The 26651-nt window shown below is 41.2% G+C and overlaps 1 protein-coding gene across 1 annotated transcript in view; it reads left to right on the top strand.

Annotated features, from left to right (window-relative positions):
• Positions 1 to 26651, top strand: part of adcy5 (adenylate cyclase 5) — a gene marked incomplete at its 5' end in the record, with an annotated part of 85717 nt that overhangs the window by 21013 nt on the left and 38053 nt on the right. Inside the window, 2 exons of the mRNA XM_083921323.1 lie at positions 16622 to 16771; positions 18583 to 18704. Of these exons, the coding sequence (XP_083777449.1) occupies positions 16622 to 16771; positions 18583 to 18704 (272 nt within the window). The remainder of the gene's footprint in view (positions 1 to 16621; positions 16772 to 18582; positions 18705 to 26651) is intronic.

Raw genomic sequence — 26651 nt, 5'->3', positions numbered from 1 at the left:
TAAACAAGCATGCACCAGTGCAAAGTTTGGTACTGATACATTAAGCATAATGTCCTGCGCCAATTTTCCACTCGTAAAAGAGCAAATTCTGGTCACCGAGGACTTGTAAATATGTGCAGGGAAGTGTGATTATGGGCTAAAAAGATATTATGCTAGGTAAACTCTTAACAGAGTATAATTTTGCACTTTATGTACAGCATAAATTGTCCTGCAATGCTGCAAATCTAGACTCAATTCCCCACCAACATGTACCAGAGAGACATTTCCTTGGACCTAGCTTTTTTTTCTTTAAAGAGTTCAACATTAAATGGTAAATGGACTTGTATATATATATATATATATAGATGGCGGTGGACATCTTCATACCATCTAATCTGACCATTCACACCACATTTACACACCCATGTGCAGCACGGGGAGCAATTTGGGGTTCAGTGTCTTACCCAAGGACACTTCGACCTGTGGACCGAGGGACCTGGGGAACGAACTGCCGATCTCTCAAATGGAGTACAACCCACTCTTCCACTGACCTACAGCCGCCCCTTTAACAGATTTCTGAAGTGTCACTAATGGAAGCTTTGAACAATGAAGCTCGACGTCCTTGCTCTCTTTTACACTCTCCACTCACCTTCAAACCATCACGTCATCAGATGGTGTGAGAGCAAATTAAGCAATTATTCCTTCTAAAAATAATGAACACCTCTTCTTTCTCACTCAACCTACATCCAGCCTTCATGTCCAGCAGTCAGACAGCTGTTGCTATGAAAACACTTAGCTGTGTGTGTTATTGTGCTACGCTCCTCCTTGTCTTAATGCCTCACTAATGGCATTCTCATCTTATCTTGTCAGAAACAACACAGCAGAAGAATAGCTGATAGCTGGAAGAGGACATCTGGCATTCTTGTTGCAACAGAAGCACCACCGTTGTTTTTGTTAAGCCGATTTCACGTATGAACCCTGGACAACCAGGTCCAAAATTATTATTACTATTTTTTAAACATGCAGCACACAACCGGAGATTCTCCCTGTCAGATGCTTTCTCACATTATTGGAAATACTTTGTGTGGTTTAGGTGAGGGATGGTGAGGGGAATATGATGTGAGCTTGTTCGTAATTTGGTCATAAACAACCGAGTATTCCCGTTCGTAGAATTTGTCTGATGATTTTAGTGTCGGTCCTTACTGACAGAAGAACTTGTCATCTCTTCATTTAGACATTTTCGTTGCCTTCGTCATCTGAGGTTCGATTTCCTCGGCTGTTTTCTGCGGCATTATAGAAACGTCATCAGAACGCCTCTCACTCTCTGTGAATACACCGGAGAATGAGCATCTCTCTTCACAGATTGGCTCTCGTAGAGAACAGACTTTTTTCTAGATGTCAGGGTAAAAACTGTTTGATGCCCACTCCGTCTGAATCTGACATTTGCGTAATTTTTACAGTGCACGTAAGAAAGGGACTTATGAAACAGAAAAATGCACCGACTTTACCTTAGAGCGCCCGTTATTATTCTAGAGCAGCCCCGTCAACAAGAAACTACGTTCGCAAACATAAACTGCATCCTCAATTACAGTTCAAGGGAAACCTATTTTGTCCTGGATTACCGCTGTTCACGTCCCAAAAGTGAATCATGACTCGTTTACACTCTAATTTTAAACAACAGTGCAGGCTGTTGCCAGTCACCGTTCATACAACTACAAAAGTAATGCACTGTAATATGTGTGTACTCAACTTAAATTACGTGACAGATATTCTTGTTTCAACCCAAACTGAAATCTCTTTCTAAACAAAACCAAAGTAGTTCTGTTCATGTTTACAACCATAACCACATGTTTAAAACGGCGAGCGGTTCACGACATGTGCCGGATGCTGTAAAATATTTCCTCAGAGACGTTAGTGAGAATACAGTTTCATTGGATGGGAACATCATTTTGTAGTAGACAGGATTGTCCTGAGCTACATGCTGACACTAACACTATAGCAGGTTGTGGGAAGCAGACATGGCTCGCATGGCATCAAAATTAAACTAAATTAGGTTTCTTTGACCTATAAATGAAATTCAGTGCTTTCCTTCAAGTGACACGAGGAGTCTGATCTTGTTCTAAGAAGTCTGAATAACCAGGAGAAGGACACACTAGTTATTCAGTTGTAAATCGTTGCAGTTGAGATGTTTTCAGAGAATGTCAGTGCACTCCAACCAAAGTAAACATGATCCACACTTAGCCTGCGTGTCAGACAGAAGCACATTTGATCTTGATATGTAGACACTTGAGGTTCAGGCATGACTTCACATTTTTACAGGCTTTTTCACACTTTATTTGTAGGAATATTAACAATAGGAGGCCTGTGTGCTACTAAAACAAATAAACTCAACAACTGATCATAAAAAAAAATGTTTCATTTGAGTTGTGAACCAATGTGTTACAAGTAAAAGGGACATTTTCTTGATTTTAGTGCAGCGACCTTACTTATTCCTTCTCATTTTAAGATACAGACCCTCATTTCTTGGAAGAACACAACTTTATAGGGCTTCAAACAAGTGGGTTTCATTAAGAAACAGGTTGAAATATGCATAACAATGTTTTGAGGACTCGATTATTGACATAACATTCAAAAGGGGATAGTAGGCTGTCTAGAGTGCCTAAATAAAAGAACAGCCAAGGGCTAAATTACAGACACATTATTCACAAAACCAAATAAGCCAATTTGAAACTATGTTAACATTTCGGTGCAGATGATGTTGTATTTGAGATGATAAAGTTGTTTGAGTGATGCCCTTCCTATACAGCTTTTCAGATAACGACATTGGAAAACAAATCATATCTTACAAGCACCAAGAGGTCACTTTAAAGCAGCCTTTCTGTACACAGACTATTCGGAAGATATGGTGCCGTAGATAGGTCGAGATGTGTTTTTTCTGCAATGTTGACACTACCAAACAACAGTCTGAAGGGGTTTTGGCAGGCTCAGAGGTGCAGTCGGCATATTCTAAAAGGTGTTATAGTGTAAACTGTCAGTGAACAGGCCAGTTGTAACTGAGACTTGGTCCAACAGCCTCTGAGGGCCTCCAGTCTGTTTTGGCTCGGTGTTGTGGAAATCACAGCGTGGGTGTGTTTGATCACTCAGACAGAACTGTCATGGCCGCTGGCTGCCGGACGGCTCCCAGACACCCAAACACAACAGACGAGCAGACACAGAACATCACAAGAGCTGTGTGGATAAAGCTGTGGAACAAGTGGAGGCGGTGCAGAGGAGCATGGGACATCTAACTGACACGCGTACATGTCCCTGAGTTTAAACCCCTGCTGCAGGGCCTTAGTAAGGAACCAAACATGGAGCTGGAACTTTTTATATAACAACTTTCTTCTTCTCCTCCTGCTCCCTTTTCTCATCTTGAACCTCCTGAAGCCACATGGTTCTTAAATAACCCTTTTTTAGTTCCTATGAGCCAAATAAATTCCACCCAAATAAGTAAAGTGATTGCATTTTTATCAACTAACAAAATCAATGCTTGGGAAACTTGAACTTGATTGAAATTACAAGAACTTTCCATGTATGTTTTTTTTTCTTCTTCTCTTCCCTGTCTCCAAGCAAATCTCGCAGCCCTAAATCTTGTAGCCTTGCTATCAGAGCACTCTTGTTATGCTTCCGCACCAGAGAGAATCTGGCACACATGTCCACCCAGACTCAAGGATGAGGATTAGATTTTGGAGGTGAAAGGTCAAAAGTCAAGGTCACTGTAACCTCACGTCTGTCCCGTTCTCGTGAATGCAAAAAATCTCAGGAACGCTTTGAGGGATTATCTACAAATGTTGGACGCGTTCACTCAAGGATGAACTGATGGACATGTTGAAGGTCAAACGGTTCACTTTGAGCTCACATACAGTAACGCATTTTTGGTCATAACTCAAGAATTCCTACGCCAACTACGATAACATTTCACACAGATGTCTACGAGGATAGCATGACGAAGGTCAACTTCACTTTGACATCGTAATGTTTCTGTACATTATTTAACGCCATAACTCAGGAACAGAAGGGGAGACGTTTGGTCGGATAATGAAATGGTGACACTAGTCTTGAAGCTGTGGAGATTGTTTATATCAGGCATCTCCAATCCTGCGTCTGAGGGGCCGCTGCCCTGCATGTTCTAGGTTTCGCCCTGCACAAACACATCTGAGTCTAGTGTACTTCTTGTTATCAAGCAGCTAAAGCTTGTCATGTGTTTGATAATCATTATATCAGGTGTGTTTCAGCAGGGAGAAACCTAAAACATGCAGGGCAGCGGCCCTCCAGGAGCAGGATCTGTGCTGCTGTTGATGTGTATGAAGCATCCACGTTTCACGAAAAGAATACTTTAACCTTTCATTCAATTTCTTCAGTCTCCACTTTATGTTTTATGGATGTAACGTAAGTCTGAACAGTTTGGATGTAAACTACGTCTCAACTGTCTGGCGGAGGCATACAACTGCAAATCGGTAATTCTAGTTTTCTTTATGAATCCCAATTAAATCCAGGTAACAAGATGTGTTTCGGGGGCATTTATGCATCTTTTTGACAGAGGACTTTGTAGAAATAGAATAGAATTACTTTAATGATCCCAGACTGGGAAATTATTTAAAGCTTGTCAAGTGTTTGATGGGGGAGAGAGAGGGGTATGACATGCAACAGAGGTCCCGAGGCTGAAATCAAACCCATGACGTTGCGTTACGTTTACCCTCAGAAAAGTCTCATTAGATTTAAGTTTGGAGAAGTGACTCGTAACTGATGCCACTTACTCCACTTCCACTGCATACCTGTAGACGTTGTATTAAAATGATGAAATGAGTCATTAGTGTCGTGTTCTGCTGGATATGAAAGCAATCAAAAATCACACTGCATACTGTTCTGTTTTTGACCTCACAATGGCCACTTATGGCTATATATGGAATTGTTTTTTACAATGGTGTCAAGTAAATACACAAAACAGGGTAGAACTGCACATATACTGAGGCTGGGCATTAATATTTATCCCCTGCTGGGTCAGAGATGGTATGCTCGGTATGTTGGGGCTTGGTACTTTCTCTCACTAAGCTCTCTCTCTCTCTCTCTCTCTCTCTCTCTCTCTCTCTCTCTCTCTCTCTCTCTCTCTCTCTCTCTCTGTCTCTGTCTCTGTCTCTGTCTCTGTCTCTCTCTCTCTCTCTCTCTCTTTCTCTCTCTCTCTCTCTCTAACACAAACACACACATTTTCTGTCTTTCTCTCCCACACATCCACTGCTTATTCTCCCTAAACAGGAATTATTGGATCATTCAGCTGCTACTACTCCTGAGACGAGTGTAATTCACTCACATAAATGTCATATTGTGCTTGAGTTACATTTACCTTAAGCACTTACGCATCCTTTGATCGTGTACATACAGATTTGGTTAGAACAGGCTTTAACTTGACATAACTTAATATGCTAAGCGACAATGTTGTCTTTCACTCTTTTTATAATTCCCGCTCACATCAGACTCCACGGATCCATTTAAGCCTTGTGATGTCTTGTATGTTGTGAGCTTTATGAAAAAAGTCATTTCCACTGAGAAATAGGAGAATTTTCACCATTTTTCTACTCATTCAATTGCATTGGGAGTTTGCAATTGGCTCTAATTTTGGAGGAGATATTGCAGGCAGACCTAACAATCAGCCAGCTGGCACAGAGAAACAAATATCGCCTCCACCATGAGAATACTAAAAGAAGCCATCCAAACACTAGTCCTCAATGTGCAGAAGATACAGCACAATTAAAAGCACCACGAACAAACTGATAAATAGCTTCTATCCAGGAACTATAACCTCTGTTCACCCTGACTGCCAAAGACTGAAAAAGATTGACTGCTGTGAGCAGTTACCCCTAAGCAGAGACATCAGTCAATGTCTATCCCATCCCTGCTTCTAAACTCTCAAAAGTCAAACTAACGAGCAGGTGTTGACCAGTTGCAAGCTCACAGGGAAGGTTGAGCTTGCATGCGTCAGAGCCCCGAGCTCATGGGACCACATTTGTGCACGCGTCGCAGAAAATGTCCACACAAAGATGCTTTTCTGCTCCCAGATACTGTTCTGAGCACTCGCTAGGATCGATTTTCTAATCGTCACAGATAAGCGATCCGATCACATGGCTAAGCGTCTGACGTTGCTTGAGAATAATTTGGAAATAAGCTTGAGGCTTTCTGCAATCAATACAATTACGTGAATAAACATTTATGTGTTGTGAACATTTAAAAAATATATATTTAATAGCAATGTCTTCTCTATCTAGGAAAAGAGACATCAGACTGGTTTAGATTTCACTCATGACTCGTGCCGATGAAAAGCTCAGTGGGCGGACGTGCTGCTCCACCAGAAACATCTCTAAATGTACAGCAGGGCGCAGATTCGCTTTAATATCGGTGTAGGAAAGAAAAATCATCGAAGCCTAGTGCTCGCAGAGCAGAAATGCTCTCTCGCGAGGATGGTTTTACCACTCCCGGATACTGTTCTATGTGCTTGTGTCACATGCACACACCTTGCATTTATGTGCATTGGTTTTAGACTAATTGAAAAACATATAAACAGTGTTGTCAGTGTTTTCTTCTTCTTTGTTTTCTGCCAATTTTGCAGCTAAAATGATGCCACCAAACATGTCAAAGTGTATCTGTTTGAGAACTATTCAGGTGGCACCAGCATGCATTACGAGTGTTTCCACAGGACGAGTCGTCCCCGGAGACACATTAGTGTTTCCCATCGTGTTTCAACATTCAGGCAGACTAGGGGACGCCGCCTCAGTCCACTTCTTTTCTCTCTATAAGCTCTGGGCTTCTCCAATAACACGGTGAGTGTGTTACAGGATATTTGAAGTATTGTTTTAGACCATTTCATGAGGCTGTGTTGGTTCTGAGGCCCTAGGTAAGATGGAGAGTGAATCATTCAATCTTGACTAAATCTGTGCAAACATAAAATAAGTTGTCATTTCTTCCTTTTGTCAGGGTGGATAGCGGTACACTGGGTGCACAGACCTACCTGACTATTAAAATATGGATTTGTTTCCTGTCAGAGTTTTCAAAGCTGCGGAGGAAAAATGGATTTGAGTGCTAGGTGTTGACATCAAAGAGTACCACGGGGCCGTCTCTCCCGTTATGGCCGGTGTTGAAATGCAGGTTCTATATTTGGAAGAATCTCCAGTTTGTCAGTGTCCCCTCTCTGTCTCTTCTCTTTTGAAGCACGAGATAAAAAATTAAACATGCTTTTTTCTTCTGTTTGTCGGTGGGCTTGTCTTTCTTCTTCAAAGGCATGACTCATAGAATGACCTTTTAGTTCCCAGGAGTTCAGCTTCTCCTGTGAGGCATCAGGGCTGCTTGAAAGCATGTTTGTGCCCCTGTGTTGAAGCAGGACTCCAGAAATGTTCCCTAAATTGTTTCCTCTTCATATATTGTTTCTGAACAAGAGATTCGGCTCTGTGCTTTACGCTCTTGAGGTGTCAGCGAGCTGTGACATTGGAGGTGAGAGGACATGCAGAGACATGACTTGGGGCATTTTTTATACTTCAAGATCCAATATCAGATGCTTAAATTTGTGTTTGTCAGTGGCTGGGAGGGGGAGTACATCAATCCATCTATCGATGCAGACTCACCAGACGAGTGTTTTGTGTTCTCAATGCAAACATTGCCTTCAGCTGCATACTGACCTTCTTAAAGCTGCAGTAATCAATATTATTAAATTCCCAACCACATGAGAGCTCGCTTGAATGGAAACCTTGACCAGAGTCTTGTGGTGGACCCAAGTTTGAAATGAGTTTTCACACTTCACCAAAGGTACCAAACTCTTAGGATTGGGAAAATTGCTCCTTGTGGCCCGAGCTACAAATAGCCTTAAAGTGTTCCTGGAGGAGATTACATAAATGGAAAAGCTGACTCGTACACACCATGAATAGTGTGCTTGTATTGTTTGCTTTATATTGTAGGTGTATTGTAACATGTCTATGTCATTGGGCCCACAAAACAATCGACAGCATTCGTGTTAAATGATGGCACTGCAACATTACACATGATCGTGTTCAATACAACATGCAAACATCATAACTGCAGAAAAATGCACGGCCTCAGTCACCAACTGTACTAAAGAAGAAATGTCATGAAGATTTTGACACACATTTGAGTACTGACATGCAAAATTTTTTATATTTTTTAGCATTGTATTCAATTCTACAGTGTTAATATATTAAAATACAGTTATACTAATACTATTTTACAAAGAAGTATGTGCTTTTAAAATAAACAAACACTACACTAACATAACCAATAAATAGTGTTGCAGATCAGGTCATGACAATGTAGATTTATTTGCAAAGGATGAGACGCTACTAAATATGACAGTTCATTTGGTGTTCACTTCCTACAGAAGTACCTCCACTTCACAACTATTTAGGTGTTTTCGTTTGGGCCGTTCAGTCTTTTATTTCCTGTGTGCACACAGCAATGCGGTCTGATGGGCCGTTTATATACGAACTTGGATCAACTGGCATGCACTTTGAATTTACGAGGACAAGGGAATTCATTTTTAGAACACAGGTTTCGAAACCTGACATGAATCTTACATAGACCTACTTCTTACTTCTTAGGATCATTTATTAGGAATACATTTAACATAAACTTCAGAAGATATGGGTGAATTCGGCCCATTAAGAGAAGACAAGTCTGAAATGTAAATCCTTCTATAGCCAGTATGTGTCTGCAAGCATGTAGGTGTAAGTATACACTCGAGATCAAAATGAGATAACAAAGTATTAATTCTTTATTTATTCTGAAATATTGTTATTTTTTATTGTTGAGAATTTGATTTTTTTTTTAAATAACCAAGGCACTGAAATATCTGGACGACTGAACCCAAAGTGTCAGTACATGTCAGTTAAATTTGGAGGAGGAAGTGTCAGAGTCCAGATCTAAACCCCATAGAGAATCTCTGGAAAATCCTCAGCAAGTAATGTGTAAGAAACCCACTACAGTTACTGAACTGCGGAAGAGACCGAGTCAGAATGGACACAGATCAAACCAGAGCAGTGTGAGAAACTAGTGATGTCCTGTGGGCGCAGACGGGCGGAAGTTATTCAAAGCTGTGGCCTCTTCACTTCCTGTTCATTTTTAATCCTACAGAAGAAAACATTGTTTAGATCTTTTCTGACACAATAGTTACTGTTCTCCATTTTTGCTCACTGCTCTTTTCACAAAATAAAGGTTTTAAAAAACATGCAGATGTATTGTGGATATTCTATCAAATTCTGAACAGTAAAAAACTATAAATATTTCAGAATAAATCAAGTATTAATACTTTGTTCTCTCATTTTGATCTCCCGTGTATATATGTGTACCGTGTTTGTTTGTCTGTGAAATACTATTTGTCTCTATATGACTTCTGTTTGGATAAATATATGAATCTATTTGGGAAGTACAGATTATAAAAGCAACACTGTCTTGCATCTGTGCATTTGTTCACAAGTTATTTGTCGATGGCTGATGTGAATGAATGAATCCATGAGTCCGTACATGTTCACATTCTCCTGTTAGAACAAACATGATCTGCAAAGTAATACAGTAAGCAATGCAGTAGATTTCACATGATTATATTCTGATAAAAAGCTTTCCCTTTTCATTCCATGCATTTAATTGAATGTACAGTACTAGCGTGCACTTTGCCTTCCCAAAGCAGAAATAACACAGGTGTCTAATAATAGCAATCTTATAGGATTGTCATATTGATATGAAACATATTACATACACAGACCTTATGCAACAAAAGCTGTCTTTGGTCCATGCAATTTGATCCTCCGGTTTGGTTCTTGTAACAAAGGTATTAATATAGCAGCTGACAGCTTTTGCGGTAAAATCCGGTAACAAATAACTGCAGGCCCTCACGTGAGAGACTTTCACCTTCTTGTACATTGCCCTGCAGAAGGAGGCTGGCAGTGGGCTGCTCATAGTAATCAGCATGAAGCACATGAGCTGCATTTATCCCAACAGCACACAATGTGCCTCAGTGTGCTTACTAAGGGGCTGTACACAATTTAATAATCTAATCAAAAATAAAAAACCTACGGAGACAGTGATGCGGTACTTACTGTACCAAGGGCCAGAACGCAGTTACACTACTGTTTTTTTCTATCATGGACTTTTGCTCTTGTTCCACCAGGAGTTTGCGATCTTGCGATTGCAATGACGTTAAGGTCAAAATTAATCAGTCTGGGGTTACTTGTAAAAGCTTACAGTTTGGTTTAATTTCCTTGATATTTTCACAAAGAGCAGTAGATGACTCATTGCATTTGTCCTGCAATCCTTAGTGACAGGCTTTGCATTGCTTCTAACAAGTGTTATAGGTTATAGTTCCTCTCTTTGGGCTGGTTTTCATATGAGAGATGGTTGGGGGTATGGAAATACTGTGTGATAAAAGACGTCAATGCCACAGTGCAGAGTATGTGGGGAGCGGCACTTAGGGCACTCTGCACGGAGATGTTGGCTTTTTGAAGACCCTATTCAGACCACACCACAGCTCCACATCGTTGCAGTCCACGAAGACCTGCACTGTTTTTCGGGGAGATCAATTTGCCACTGTATTAACACAGTAGAGACCAGCACTGTCTGGTCATTGAAAACAGTCCGTCACTAGTCTAAAACACAAGTTCAACCAATTCAAATGTCAAACAAGAAACCATATCTAACCTTACAGCACAGCCAGACCTATCTGTGCACCACCCTGAGGCAGCCCCTTCGCTTTGACATAATGTATATATGCATCAAACATCATGTGTGTTAAAATATAACAACACTGTGAAAAAAGTGATTTGTCCTTCTACTTGGTGTGGGAGGAAATACTTTGAGTTGATACAGGGCAGAATGCCCTTTTAGTACATCAACTTCCTGTCTACTGGCTATCATGGGAATGTTCACCATGTACCTTTTATGGAGTTACTGTGTGGATTTTCTAGAACTAGTGTTTTATACATCATATAACATTTGCAAAGCTTTCTTTGAATGTTTGAGGACTTCACAATTCCTGAATCCTGTGTGGATTAAGCGGGGGGTTTATTTTGAAGGGTACAGGTTAACACAGTTTTTTGCCTACGTTCTTTATTGTACTTGGAGGAGTAAATAGAGTTTTTGTATGTTATGTAAGATTTCAAATGCTTTAATTAAAAAAAGGGAAAGTTCTGTGACTGTTTTAGCTCACAAACTGTATGTGTTGCACTTCTACTTGCTTTACTCCCTTGTTTTGTTTTGCTTTTTTCAAGGGCACCAATGCATTGGTAGAGAAGTTAGACTAGGTGAGGCTGAACCACATTCCCCACCCAAATTTAATCCAGCTGGTTTCGAAATTGAACCGATGACTTTCACGCCACAAACATGCTCCTCTATGCCCCCATTTTAGGGCGCATTCATGCAACCAACTGTGGAATCTATGACTCATTTGCAGTACTGCCCTCTGCAGAAATGTGTCATGCCATGCATCCTTGTAAGCCTGCTGATAGAGCAAGTGATACAAACGTTATGAGGACATGCTCATTAAAGCAAGACTCACCAGCACTAGTTTCTAAGAGGGTATTGGATACCCTTTCATGTGTACTGATCTTGCATTACCACAGAACAGTGTAGTTTGGTTGCTGTCATCACTTGTGTGTGGGCTGGATTTTGGCCGCCAGTCCTCCACAGACATCATGATGGGAATCTCTGAAAGATACAGGAGTCTAAATGAAAAGTCTGTTGGAAATGTGGTGAGAGCTCAGGAGAAGAAAACCAATGCCTCGGACGGATGTAAGCAAGCACTGAAAAAGAAAGGTTTCGGAGAGATGTGAGAGGGTAAAAACTCAGACTGCTGGGTAAATATTGACACCTATGATGTCTTGCTCTCTCGTTTTTATGGCCTCTGCTGGCAATTATTAATCTCCCACTAAAAGTTGTTGTATTAGGGCTGGACCCGAATATTCGATATTTGCTCATTGGGTAGGTACTCACTTTTCAATTTTGGTATCCGGATATTTACTACCAACATTAGAGACACTGTTATAACAAAGTTAGGCTCAAAACATGTCCATGCAGGCTGAAATTCAACACTTTTTTTTAGAGCAATTGTCACTAATTAGCTGCACTGCAGCGATGTGTCGTCTATCTCAGCGGGGGAAGAGACATGTCGGAGACACAGAAACATCGGACTGTCAGATTTGTGTCATTACAGAGCTGCCTAATGTGTGTAGAGATCTGTGTGCTGTGTAACAGACCGGTCTTGTTTTCAGGCGGTTTAATGAAGACCGGCACCGTTTACGGCCACACGTAATGTCATTACACAGACGGAGCAGGCTGGCTTCCCTATACATGCTCCAGCTCTACTTTGTTTCTCAATTAACAGTCTTATTGTTATATAGGATTTCTTGTGTAGTTGCTGCTCTGGATGTGAAAAAACCATCCACCTTTTTTAAGTGAGATCTGAGTCATTAATACTGTTCTCACCTCAGGTCAGCGTAAATCCAATGAGGCTTCTTCAATAATAAACACAGAACACAGTAGACCCATGCAGACCCTCGAACCTTTTAACTTACTAAAGTTAAAGGAGAGATATTCTCTTTACAGGAGGTAATGAGGCAAATGTTGTGTATTTTGTACCCGCACTGCAGTCATTTCACTGCAGGGTTCTTGCACAAACATACATTCATTTAAATACATACATTTAATATATTGTTTTGTAACTGTAAGACTTTATCAGTAACATTGCATTATAGTTTATCAATTATTGTGAGACTCCCTCCAGTCATGTAGTAAGACACCTACAAATTGTTTTCTTATAACAATAATGTGTGTCTTATCACAGATGTGTTCATGGTGTTGAGTGCTGTCTACCTGCAGATGTTGATTTGGTGGTGCTGATTGACGCAGTGGCATCCATTGATAACAGATAACAGATATAAAGAAGAGTAAAGAGTGAAACGCCTGCGGGGTTGCCATCGGGTAGCTTCGGTAGCTTTTCTTTTTTTGCCCGTAGCGTTGCATCAGATTTTTTCTCCTCAGTGGGAATTCAGCTGTTTGTGTGTCATCATCTGCAGCTGCTTGCTTGAGGCATCGTCGGTGTCGCAGGTAGTCTGTAATTTGGGGCTTTGAGCTGAATTTATGTTGCTTGTTTTTCTTGTTTTTTTTTAATGAAAATGACTTGCCTGAGTGCTCTTGACCGACTTTGGTTCGGCAGGTTTTGAATGGTCTTAAAATGAGTCGGCGTGAGCGTGTCGAGCAAAACAATAAGCATTAAATCACCTAGGGGAATGACTGAAAATGATATTTCCTGATTATGTATGTTAAGTTCTAGAAGAAATTGATTTATTCACATCTATTAATGCAGAAAATCAGCAGAGACCTCATCAGTTCTTTTCCGCCGTGATTGGATAATGGATTTGTGTGTTCTCACCCCGGGGACCATCTCTATTAAATATGGGAGCCGTGTTTTTCTGCTCTCACTTTCGCTCTGGTGAGGGAAAAGCCCATAGGTTTCCAAATAAGGCCTGTGTGAGTGCTGGCAGTATTAATAGAATAAGACTGCTGCCGGGGAATATTTGTATTGACCTGCTGAAAGACTTTATCTGATGCATGCCGTTTCCATGGCAGTGTGGGGGCGGGATGCTTCGAGGCTGCGGTGGAGCTCCATGTGCAGCTGCAGCTGTCTGGCTAAACTCCACTGTAGGTAGCAGAAGCCCACCTTTAAATGTCAAATTTGGGCCGTTTCAAGTGTGAGTGTGTTTTCACATTAATTGTCATGGTCTTAAGGGAAACGCCTACACTGTGGCAGTAAGGTACCTGGGATTTTGTACCAGGGAACGATGCTCCCAAGAGCAAAACGGTACATCCTTCTCTGCTGATTACATGCCTCAATACTTTTGTTATGATAATAACCCCCTCATGGACAGGAAACCATTGTGATCTGTAATACTTTAGCCAAGTTTTGCTCGACCTTTTTAGGTGAAAAAAAAATCGTTAGCACTGAGAACAGTTTGTTTACAGTTTGACATCTTAAATGGGGCATTTACTCAACTGCAGCATTATGCAGAGAAATCCTTTAGCCTGTAAAACTTTCTCTGTGTAAAGCTCAGAGGATTGCCGTTGACAGTGGCGTATCTAGCACTTGAATCAGGCTCCTCCCTCTCAAGGCCTCCAACATACATGCAAAAGGTGAATAATTCCACTGTGTGCCTGTTATTCATGGGTGTTCTGCATGTATGCTGTGAGACTAAGTTCACTGGCCAATCACACCCAAGCCTTAGCTCTGCTGTAGCATCGGCTGTAACGTGGTGGACAAATTGTTTCGAGCATCACAACCTGTGAAATTACTCCGAATTTGATCAATTTGGTCGGATAACATTTGGAAAGTCTAGAAGAGCCGCACAATTAAACTATTTTATCCCTGTTTAAGTTAGCGTAAGGCTAAACTGTAAATTAGCTGGCTTAGCAGGTGGAAGCCTCTGCCTCTTCTTGGCTTTTACTGGCAGACTCCAAACCAAATGTTAAATGCTGCTTACTTAACAGGACTGTGTAACATCAAGTGCCTCACACAAGCTTTTGGAAACAGAGCCCCAGATGCTGTGTAAAACAGTGATTATAATCAAATTATTCTCCTGGGTTGCAAATGTTGTCACTTGTGTATTCACATAAAATGTTGGGGGGGGGGGGGGGGGGGGGGGTTGTTAATTGAACAGCCTTGATAGTTGTTGTACGTTAACTGAATTTTGTTCTGATGAAGTTGAAGGTACATCAATGTATCAGCTGACCATCATTTCAGTCATGTTTCAGCATCAGCATCGATACATCCAAACATATCCTCCAGGTGTACGAGGCTGTCTCTATAACCTGATACTTTTCACTGGTAATTTTACCGTCATGCGGATTTTTTGCTTGGATTATTTGAGAGCTCAAGAGCCTTTTCTCCTAAAAGTTTATCTGACTGGAATGCTATGGCTAAGATTTTCAAAGTAAATATCCAAACAGCCACAAATAAAGAACATAAACCTCTGTTACTGTACACTTGGGCAAAGCTGCTCATCACGGCGTCACCGTATTTATCTAAAAAAGAATGTGTCTTAAGTGGTTCAGTCCATCACAGCTTAATAGTGATTCAGTTAGATATGAAAGGCAGAAATAGCAAAGCGTAACCTTTTCTAAATTCACCACCCTCTCTCTGTCTCACACCTCATTTCTTTATTTCCTTTGGTCGGGCCTCAGTCTTATGCCAGACACTCCTCCCTTTTGAGTGTGCTTGGTTTTTTAGCATGGAGACCTGCTCAGGGTTATTTTTTTTGTACTCTATAAACACTGGGTGCTGGGTTTGTTCAGTTGGTTCCGGCAACAGAGAGGCACGTGGTGTGAATGTGATTCAGCTGGTTGATTCAAACCATTAAATGGCTCTATGAAAAGAACGAGCTGCTGGCTTTGGCTTGTTACTTGCTGCCAGTCCCAGGGCCCACTGTATGCCTGGCACTGAATGGAAACAATGCCTCTTTAGCATTGGTGCCTTGGACACAGGACAGCTTGCAAACTGTGTGAAATGTGGAAACTTGGACTGGGTCCACGAAACCTGAAGGGAAGTGATTTGTTGCAAATTAAAAATTGCCAGATTTTGGAAGCATTACTCGATACGCTGATCCTTTCTTTCTGTGCGGCCGTGTGTGCCTATGTTTGTCCGTGCATGTCTAAGGGCTGACATAACAGCACAGCTCCTCCTCACAGCGCAAATGTGTCTTTTTTAAATAAAATAAGTCAAATGTTTAATAATGAAAGCTGCCTTTTTTGGGGGGGGATTTCTAGATGCCTTGAGTTTGAATTTTTATTTGAACTTTGGATGGATGTTGTCATGTTTCTTCACTTATATTAACAGCAATAAATCATGAGTTGAACCACAGGTATCACTCCGATCACATACTACTTAACCCGTTAAAAAGGTACACTGACCAATATATCAGTATCTTTCCCTTTCTCCCACCACTCTGCTATCACAGCAAAACGTTCCTTTTTTCCACCTACGTGAGTGCCCAGGTGTGGATTCAAAACTAAAATCTATGTTATTCTTGCACTAGATTTATAAACACCTGCATACATATTATTCTGTGCTACAAACCCCCGTAGTCAGCAGTCACCAAGAAGTTGTGCACCTGTTTTGAGAAGAACCAGACTTTCGTTCTGTCCTTGGCCCGATGTCCTCCGCAGCAAAACCGCCAGTCAGTTCTAAAAGTTGCAACATTAGGTAAAAAATTGTGATGCAATCACCATATGTTTTTATTCTCACATAACTGCATTATTGGTGCAGACAATACATACAGTAAATCTGTTTTCTTGGGCTCAAGAAGAGCATGCAGCGCACACATTGACTCTGTAAATGTTGAGACGTGTAATGCTTCAAAGCTCCACTCACACCTTTTACATTTTGGTATCACTCAAACATGTGGGCGTACACATATTCTAACAGAAGACCAGTCTCAGTTTGAAAAGTGTTGACCCCAGATGTTAAGAAATGTAAGGCCTGATGAAGTGGTATTTTGAGTTTATGTTGGTTGAGATGCCCCATCCTTATGTTCTTAACACATTCTCCCTCACCCTCTTCCAACAGATAGTGTCCAACGTGCTGATCTTCTCCTGTACCAACATTGTGGGGGTGTGCACTCACTACCCCGCTGAGGGTTCCCAGAGGCAGGCCTTCCAGGAGACCAGAGAATGCATCCAGGCCCGCCTCCACTCTCAGAGAGAAAACCAGCAGCAGGTGAGAGAGACAGGGATTAAAGGTGACAGGAGAAGGGGATATAAGATCAGAGGGAAGGCAGGGTCTGAAAAGCCCCAGCACCATTGGTGATCAAATGAGAACTTGTCTTTTAAAGGACTACTTTACTGAGAATCTTTTTCTTTGTGTTTTAAATACCCCCTGTAGACTTAAGAGATAGCTCTGAAAAGTGTGTACAGCAGCATGCATGCTTGTTTAAAGCTGCAGTCGGCATTCACTGAAACCGACACTATGCTCTGTTAAAACAACATAAATCATCCGGTTTTAATACGCGCCTCTACGTCCACCTAGAGCTTGTTGTTTGTTATGCAAAAGACGACTGCGCCCGTATCATCCTGTCCACTGTGCGCGGGCTGTGTGAGAGCTGAATGTCAGTCACAGTTCGTGCACACGCCACAGATCCCCCCCCCCCGTGGACAATGTTACTATATCATATGCACACGCAGCAAGCTAATGATGTTAGCAGTTGCTACCCATGAGTAAGTTAGCCAGCCTACCTCTGTGTAGTGTGTAGAGGCGACCCTGAGTAGTCGACTATAAAGGTGACATCTGCAAGTTGCTCACTGGAACTCCACACAGCCCAAAATAATTGATCACAGTCCTACAAACCTTTACCCTCCTCTACATGCAATAACAGAGTGAGCTCTCTGACAATACACCAGGTGTCCCTTCCTCACCAATTTAGGGCAAGGTTATTAAAATCAGGTTATTCAAATCCAGATCTTATATAATTGCTGCAGCTGAGATGCAGCTGAGTCATTTGTTGTTCTCTTCCTAATATCCTTATCCTGAATTGGACACACATTTTTTTGACTATATGTGGCTGGTTAGATTATACTGTTATTTGCTATTCAAATGAACACATGGTAAACTGACTTGTACTTATAAAGCACCTTTCTAATCTTTCGACCACTAAAGGTGCCACAATCACCTGTTCACAGACACATTCATACACTGATGGCAGAGGCGTCATCTGCTCATCAGGATCTAATCTAATCGTTCACACATTCACACCGATAGCACAGCCTTCAGGAGCAGATGAGAGCATTTGGACATGCAGACTAGAGGAGGCAAGGATCGAACCGCTGCTCTTCCGATAAGTGGACGACCCGCTCTACCTCCTGAGCCGCCATTATCAGAATTTAGCTTTAGCTTTTTGTGATTCATTTAGGCCAGGGGTGCCCAACCCTGCTCCTGGAGGGCCACTGTCCTGCATGTTTTAGGTTTCTCCCTGCTCCAACACGCCTGAATCTATTGAGTGCAGCTGAAGCTTGTCAAAGATTTGAATATCGTTAGACTCAAGTGTGTTAGAGCAGGGAGAAACCTAAAACATGCAGGACAGTGGCCCTCCAGGAGCAGGATTGGGCAGCCCCGATTTAGGCCATCAGATTATTTCTTTTTCTTTTGTTTCGGAAAGTAAATCATTTTGAAATGGCTCAAAATACTAAAGTACCCTTGATCCTCTTCCACCATTACTATGGATAAGAAGATCAGATGTGTGAATTAGAGCTTTACCAAATTCAGAATACTCTGCTGTTGCCAATGGGATAGAAAGCTTGAAGAATTTTAAGTTTGGTGATAGATTTTGATCATATGAAATGCACCTTGAATCATAACCAACTTCTTACCTATTTTCCTTTTTTTCATCTATTCATCACAGTTGTTGCTGTGAACTTACTCAGGCTTGTTAGTCACGATGCCTCCCCTCAGACAGACAAAGCCTCCACCTCTTGACTTACCTTGCACTTATCAACCTCCACTGAAGTCACTCTCCTCCCACGCTTTTCCTGCAGGAACGTCTTCTGCTCTCAGTGCTTCCCCGCCACGTTGCTATGGAGATGAAAGCTGACATAAACGCCAAACAGGAGGACATGATGTTTCACAAGATCTACATCCAGAAGCACGACAACGTCAGGTAACACCGGGGGCACACACACGTACACGAGGAGGAGGAGGTGGGATGATGATGATGATGAGGAGGAGGAACAGATTAAAGCTGCTGTGAAAAACGACCTCTGGAACAAACCACAACAAAAGAGTAGTACCACGACATATTAACTTATCAGTAGTGAGCGTTATAGAGAACAATAATCTACTCAGCTGCAGTGAGTCATATGAGCTTTCAAGCTGCTACCGAATCTGATTCAGAAAAGTTAGAACTCATTTACCCTGACGTGCATTTTATAACTATAATAATTCAAATATAGCCTTTGAGGATGCACTAGTGATTGTGCTTTTTATAAACTGTTGGCAATTATCATCCCTTCATGGATCATATTCAGTCTGGCCTGTGTTTTAAGGTGATTCAAGCTAATAGCCAACTATGCAATGGTTGAGTGTGATCATGTTTGCCATAATTATCATTTTCATATTCTATCACCTTAGATGTGCCTGTTCCTACTATTCTGCTTTGTTAACTGCCATAACATATCAGTCATATTCACATTACTATAGATATTGTTATAGTTACTGTTACTCTTCGGTTGCTTGCATCTCTGGAAGTGTGTCTGTCTCTCTGTCTTTGTCTTTCTATCTCTTTCTCGCTCCTTCTCTTCCTCCTCAACCAGTGCAGACACATGTCCGTCCTCCACAGAGCTGGGTCTGTCTGACGTTCCTGTCTGTTATAGGGAAGGTTTGCGTTGCCACCGCACTCTACGGGGGTATTGTTGGGTCTATGTAAATCATAAATAAGTCATAGAGTGTGGTCTTTACCTAGTCTGTAAAGTGTCCTGAGATATCTTTTGTTATGATTTGGCACTATAAATAAAATTGAATTGAAATGAATTGAATACAGCTGAGAAGAAAATTAAACCTGATACAAGTATTTTGATCAAAGTTATCTGTAGTATGCTCCAATTGTTTACTGATTGGCTGCAGGTGTTCTCTGGCTGTAATGTGACGCCAAAAGTAAAAATCAAAGATGTATGTTCACTGTTTCAGGATTATACTTACATTTTTTAAAAGGGAATACGTAGAGGTGTTAATTGCTAATGTTGTCCAAATATGCATCGAATGGTTTTATGTCAAAAATGTTTGGAATCAAACAAAGTTTAACATTTTGGTACAACAGAATGATGGTTTTTATATCCCGGTTAAGCCTGAATGGTGCAGCCCACCCACAAGCAAAAGGCAGAGGTGGAGGGAGAAGTGCAGACGTTGCCATGACAATAGGCTGCACGGTATTTTCCCAGAGTATTTTTTCACCTGTCTCTCCGTACAGTATCAGTAACCATACAGAGTGTGATATACAGTCATATAGACATCCAAAAACTCAGTCTAGAATAAACTCAGACCACCATAAATGAGACAACCAAGAATATAAATCAAACGCATTTTGGGAGATTTAACTTTTCCTTTAAAAAAAAAACGTTATTCCTTTTAGAGCAAAAAGTTAAATTGTTACAATAATGTAAATCTTTCATTTATGGCAGATTCCAAAACAACATATATTTGGTCAAAAAGTATAAAAGTTACAAACAATAACAGAAACATGTTTACTGGATTTCAGCTTTACTTAAAATCGTCAGGAGGAGGTGGAGGTGTTGGGAAATGACACCTCTTCTTTAGGTGTGTCAGGTGATAGTTGTTGGTGTTTTGTAAGACTGAACATAATACTGTATTGTACAGCACTTAATCTACAGCAAGGACCTAAACCTGTTTATATAATGTATATAATTTCAGGTGATATTAGAAAAGGTTAATGTCTCTAAATGGCAAATACTTCCTTAAGAATCATCCATAAGGAAGTATTCATGTTACAGGTTTTACACACACATACATACACAATCTCGTAAGTGGTTAGCGCTGATTGATAGTGATGTTTACTGTGTAGATCCATTAGATGCTATCGAGCAATCAGCTGGTCAGTATGGGATGTTTCCCAACACCTCTATCTCCTCCTGATGAGAGTTTAAGGGAAGGAAGGTACAAAAAACACCTCTCTGTCTTTGTTTGTAGTCATTTCTATAGTGTGGCGTAAATCTGCTAATTATGCATGGAGTAGATGAGCCTTAAGGTTTTTTATTGACCATAGAAATGGCAGTAGCAAGTACCCTCTCAGTTGAAGGTCCACTTATTGATAATTTTACAGAGCATTCAACCACATCTGATGGCCTTCATCTGGGTCGTTTTGCTCAGTTGTCAACGAGGATGTTCGGTTCATAGATGTAAAAGAATAGCAACAACAATCTATGGTTCATTTTTTCATCACGTGGTCTGAAGGGACATCCAAACAGAAAATACTTCTTGTTTGTACATTTATATGTTGTGCACTTATTAACAGCATCTACAGTTATTGATGAAAGCTCCCAGATTTACTGTGCTTTCTGGTTTCACTATGTCATAAAAAATATCTATGAATCAATAGATAAAATCAATCCTGTTTTCTTCCTGTATACTCCATTAATTTCGGATGTCGCTCAGCCTGGTGAAGACAGCCTGGCTGAACGGCGTCCTATGAGCTAGTTCTGAGGACAGTGTCAGTGAGAATTACAGGAATGGACATTTCAAAAGTGTTTACGTGCCACAGATGTCTTGCTTCTGATGTGGATTCTTAGTAGGTATGGTATTTCCATCATGTGGTAACAAGAGGTCGTCTACAGTGCACCCCCTTATAACCCCTGTCTCTGCTTTGAGATAGTCTTTGGAGTCAGATGTGAGCGCCCTCCTTGATCTTTCTCCGGTCGCCCATCGTCTTCCGATTGATGACTTTGACCTCTATCGAATCGAGGCGTTTTGGTGTGACGCTCACAGACAACGGCTGTTTGTTTGTTTCATTCAGTCTCTTGTCTTTTGTCCACAGTCCTTGCAGTATCAGTGATGCATTGTCGAATCACTGGTTTAACATACTTGGCGTGTGATGATGTGAGCTTTGCTCTGATAACTGTGAATACTGAGCTCATAACATAGAAGATCATTTTACACTAGATGCAACTGAACAACTGTGGTTAGGTTTGGCACCACCTTGTGGAGTGACAAAGCAATAATAGATTCACTAAGAGAGGTTGGGGGACTAATGATATGTGAGTGTGTGTGTGTGTGTGTGTGTGCGTGTGTATGCGTGTGTGTGTGTGTGTGTGTGTGTGTGTGTGTGTGTGTGTGTGTGCGCGTGTGTGTGCGTGTGTCATCAGCCCGAATATCAAACTGTGCAGTGAGAGTTTTTATGGCCCGTAGCTGTCAGTCAGGTGGAAGCCCGAATCGCGACACATAAGAGGTGCTATTGAAGCCCTTTATCACTTTGACCCCAGGGGTTAGAACATCAGTTCACATACAGTACTTGGAACTCTTGCACACAAAGGTCTTTTCATCACTACTAATGCGATCAATATCAGGAATTATGTCTTTTTCATTTTATTTTCTCATTTATGTTACCCAAGTAACAAGAGTTCAGTTCAGTTCAGAGTGCGGATTGATTTTGGAGAGGCTGTAGGGGTGACAGAAGTTACTGAAACCAATGTGCACTGTGCCTTTTGAGCACTTGGGAATGAGCGTGCATGAATGGACATTTATTACTTATAACATAAAGTTGTTGTCTGCAATTACAAGGCAAACACCAGTTAGTTCACAGTGGATCTTTTCCTGACTGCAGCTGTAAAAATTCAGTAACCTTTAACTCATTCTTACCCGTGAATAAGTTACCCTTTAGATAATTAGACAATGTGACAGGTATCTGTATTCACAGCTGAAGCAAACTAAATCAAGAGACAACACAATGAGAATAAGAAGGTGAAGTGTGGGCTTGGTGCCGTAGATTTTCCTGCTGTAGGTTCTTTTGTGACTCACAGGGGAGTAGGCGGCAGATTAGCAGCATCCGCTAAGCTTGGCTGAATTCTGTCTGTGGTCATAAGTGTGTGGTTAATGGGTAGCTAACCAGGTGTGACCGGGCCTGTCGGGGAGCGGGAGGTGGCTTTTGGTAATTGGGGCTCTGCTGAGAGGCCGAGTAACAACAGGAAGAGAAGTGACAGCTCCCACTGCTCCAGCTAAAGAGTAAGAGGGGGAACAAAGGTGGGTGGAAAGGGAGTTGCTCTGGAGATTGTTGCTGCTGTAGATATGCATTAAAGTCTGTATGTTTCCGACCATCAGTCTATCCTCTGTTTCTATTTCACTCAAAAACAGAGGCACCAGAGGAGTTAATCTTTTCACAGATGAAGGCACCTAATTAAACTATGTGATGCAACATAAAAGGTACAAGTAGTTTCTGAAAAGCTGAATGCTTTCAAGGTATATTGAGTGGGAGAAATGGCAAAGCTGTTGAATCCTCCTCTAAGGCTCTGATGGCACTTCATGATGCATTCAGGTGCACCTTGGAGAAACTAAACTGTTGTTGTAAATTAACCATCTGCCATTTAGAAGGGACTTTATCTGTAACGACACTACGTTCAGGTTGTTATTTTCTTTATTCCTTTTTGTCATGGTATTGAAAGATATTGTTTTGTTTTTCGAAGTATTGCTTTTTTATAGTATCGTATCTGCATTTAAAATTCGCTACCCAATCTGTACCTGATCGAGCAGGATGCGTGGGATTGGGATAGAATTGATTCTGGACCACAGCCCGGTCCTTTTTTTCCTGAGGCTGATGATGATGATGATGATGATGATGATGATGATGGAAGGAGCATCTCACATCTTTTCTCATCTCTGCTGAGGGTTGCAAATGTGCAGTACCGATTGGACAGGTGCTAGAGAGTGTAACGTTAGATAGAGCTATCTTAATGTCAGTCAATTTAATCCTAGATTTGTTCGCACTGCTGTTTCATAAAGTTACTGTACTATTATATCTACTAAATTGTAGCTGCACTTTAACAATTTATTAAATTAATTATTTAATCCTAGATTATTTTTTTAAGCTGATGATATCAATGAAAGCAATCACATCCACACAGGGTTAGTAGTACACACATATATAACGGATTGACGCTTGGTATCGGCCGATATGCAAGTTCAGCTTTCGTAATAGGTATCAGGAAGGGAAAAAGTGACATTGTAACATCTCTAGTTTAGAGGTCAAACATTGTCACTTGGGGTCATTTTAGTTTTGAAGACATAATTGTTGACATTGAAAGTACTATGACTTTCAAGAAATGGTACAGAATTTTGTTCCCCAAAGGTACATTTCTGCTCTCCCTGTTCCTGAGAATGTGGCAGCCCACTTGTGTTTGTCCTCTGGAGTAAAATGATGTCCCGTGGCTCCAGCAATGTGGCCAAAATGTGTGCTGACTAAGGTATTACGCAAGAGGGCTATTGGGCGGATGTTTTGATGCTGCCAGGTTGCCCCGCGAGCGTTTTGGAAATATCCTCAAACAGAAACACTGTGACTGTAGCTGCTGCTGCTGCTGCTGCTGCTGCTGCTATTATGTAGGCCAGCAGCACCCTGAAGAGAAAGACATGGAAAGAATATTGCATAAATTAGAGTAACTGACCTTACCTTTGTTCTACATTTTCTAATTGAGATAAGGACAAGAATTGACACTGCGCAGCAAAAAAGCATGTTTTTTTGTGTGTGTAATGCAGTTAATTATGCGCATGTGCGTTACATAAGGCCATTCTGCTGATGCTGTTGGAGCCGGGCCTGACCTGAGAATATGTCCTTGGTGAGCAGACAGCAACACACATTCATACAGCAAATGTTCAACGCTGCCTTGAGATTGCTTGTCTAATGGTGTGACAAAAACACACAGAGTTTGCCACTATAATATTTAAAGAGATATTTCTGAATTTTTGAAGGGTTGTATGAGGTACTTATCACCTGCAGTAGATGCCGATCGGCATGCCCCCAGTTTGGAGAAGGAGACAGGAGTCAGGATATACTGATGTGGACTGATGCAGCAGCTACACATATTTTAGTCGCCTAAAAAAATGATTGAAAAATCAGTGTATGTTATATTTAGAACATTTTCACTGCTTTACCTTGCCATTAAACAACCCAAATTTAAGTTTACGTGGGGGAAACTGACGCTTTTCTATGCTCTTGTAAAGGCCACCAGACTCCACTGACAAAAACATTCATTTTACCTCGCACTGCATGGGAGTTGCTGGTCTATTGCTGCCTCGATCGGTAAATTGGGTTGGGTTATTGTATGACTTTGCTGCTTTAAAGGGTTAACAACTAACAAAACTAACAAACTAACTAACCAGTCGTGGCAATGGGAGCCCAGCAACTCATTCTGTGAGGTAAAATGACTGTTTTTTGTCAATGGAGTCTGGTGGATTTGATGAAAGTCTGGTGGATTTGATGATAGCATAGAACAGTTTCAGTTTCCCCCATGTTTGTAAACTTAAACAGGGCTTTCTGACTGCAAGGCAGGCAGTAAAAATCCTAAATACAATATACACTTAAACTGATCTTTTTATTTGGGAGGCCAGAATACATTTAGCTGCTGCTCTCATTGACCACAGTACATTTCACGGCCTATCCTTCTCCCAGGTTCTCATACAACCCCACTTCCAAAAATCGGAACTGTCCCTTTATGTAAAGGAATATTTAGCCTATTCATTGTTATCCTTTTCTACAGGATGCAGTCAAATTCAGCTTGAAGAGATTTAATCCACCCTAAACTGTTGTCCGGATGCTGTGACATAATGTATTATTATGTATTCTGTTGTGCAATATTTTGCAGATGAGAGGGGTCGCAACAAGGTCTGCCAAGAATCTAAAAGAGACAGGAAAGAAAGACAGAGGGGTAGAGAGAACAGGAAATGAACACAGTGATGGATAGTATGCGTAATAGATAAGGGGCGAATAGATTGATGGAGTAAGAGACGAAGACAGAGAAGCAGAACAAGAGTGAGCCAGACAACCATGCAAAAGGACTCAAGGGTCTGTGAGAGATTCTTTCCTGGGTGAGGTTAGCAAGCCACCAGCGGAGCAGTGAGGTTAAGCAGCCAAGGGGGCTGCATAAAAGGCAGTGCTGGTGCCAGACAAGAGGGATCACAGGGTCAGGCAATGCCACCGCGGCACAGCTTGTGTTCAGCTGAGATCTGACCCAGAACAGATTTTTGCAGCAGTGGCTCTGCAAGCACGAGTGTGTATTGTATAACTCTCCATTTGTCTTCTGTCTTTCAAGTTTTCCTTGTCTATCTGTTTCTCTTTATATCTTGCTAAGAAGTGTCGGGGCATCTACATTGCCACTGGCTTCTCTTACTCTGGCGAAGAAGAGCTTTATATTGTTAACATCAGTTGCTGCACATTATTTAAGAGTTCTTACTATAACTGTGCTCCAGATCTCATTGTTCCTGAAGCTTTTCTGAGATATTTGTATGAATATTGTAGCATTACCCCATTATGCATTACCTTCAATTCTTGTGGGCTCACAACATCAAAATAACTAAGTGTCCATCATATTTCCCTTGTGAGACTCCAGTTTAGGATGTCCTCTGCAGTCACTGTCTCTTAAAAAAGCAAAAATCCCCAGGATTTAATGTTGCGTACTAACAAGTGACTCATCACCAGGGTAACCATTAAATTGCTCTTAAAGACCCACAGGTCTCTTTCTGGTACCCTTTCTCGCTCTCATGCATTTGTAACTGGAAGTGGACTTGCTCTCGGATTCACTGTCAGTGGGGAGGGATTGATAATCCACCAGGAAATCTGTAAATATTGTATTTAACTATAAATAGAATACAGTCCTCAAGGGTTTTTATTTGACCATGCAGCGGCTAATTTTAACACTTTAGTTTAGCTGGATGCGTAAGTAACATTACTGATTGAGTTCTCTGATCTAAGTAGTCTTTTCTATTTGTGCTTGTGTGCTCATGTCACAGTTAAACAGTACGTCATTAGAGCACGCATTGATGTGCTGTACCTGATGTGGCACAGTGATGCCATTTGCTTTCATCTCCTTATTGACTGCCGTTATAAAAGAGG

Source organism: Echiichthys vipera, assembly GCF_963691815.1.
Source record: "Echiichthys vipera genome assembly, chromosome: 10".
NCBI lineage: Eukaryota > Metazoa > Chordata > Actinopteri > Perciformes > Trachinidae > Echiichthys > Echiichthys vipera.
Note: the sequence above shows the minus strand (reverse complement) of the source record. Positions and strands in the feature narration are given on the sequence as shown.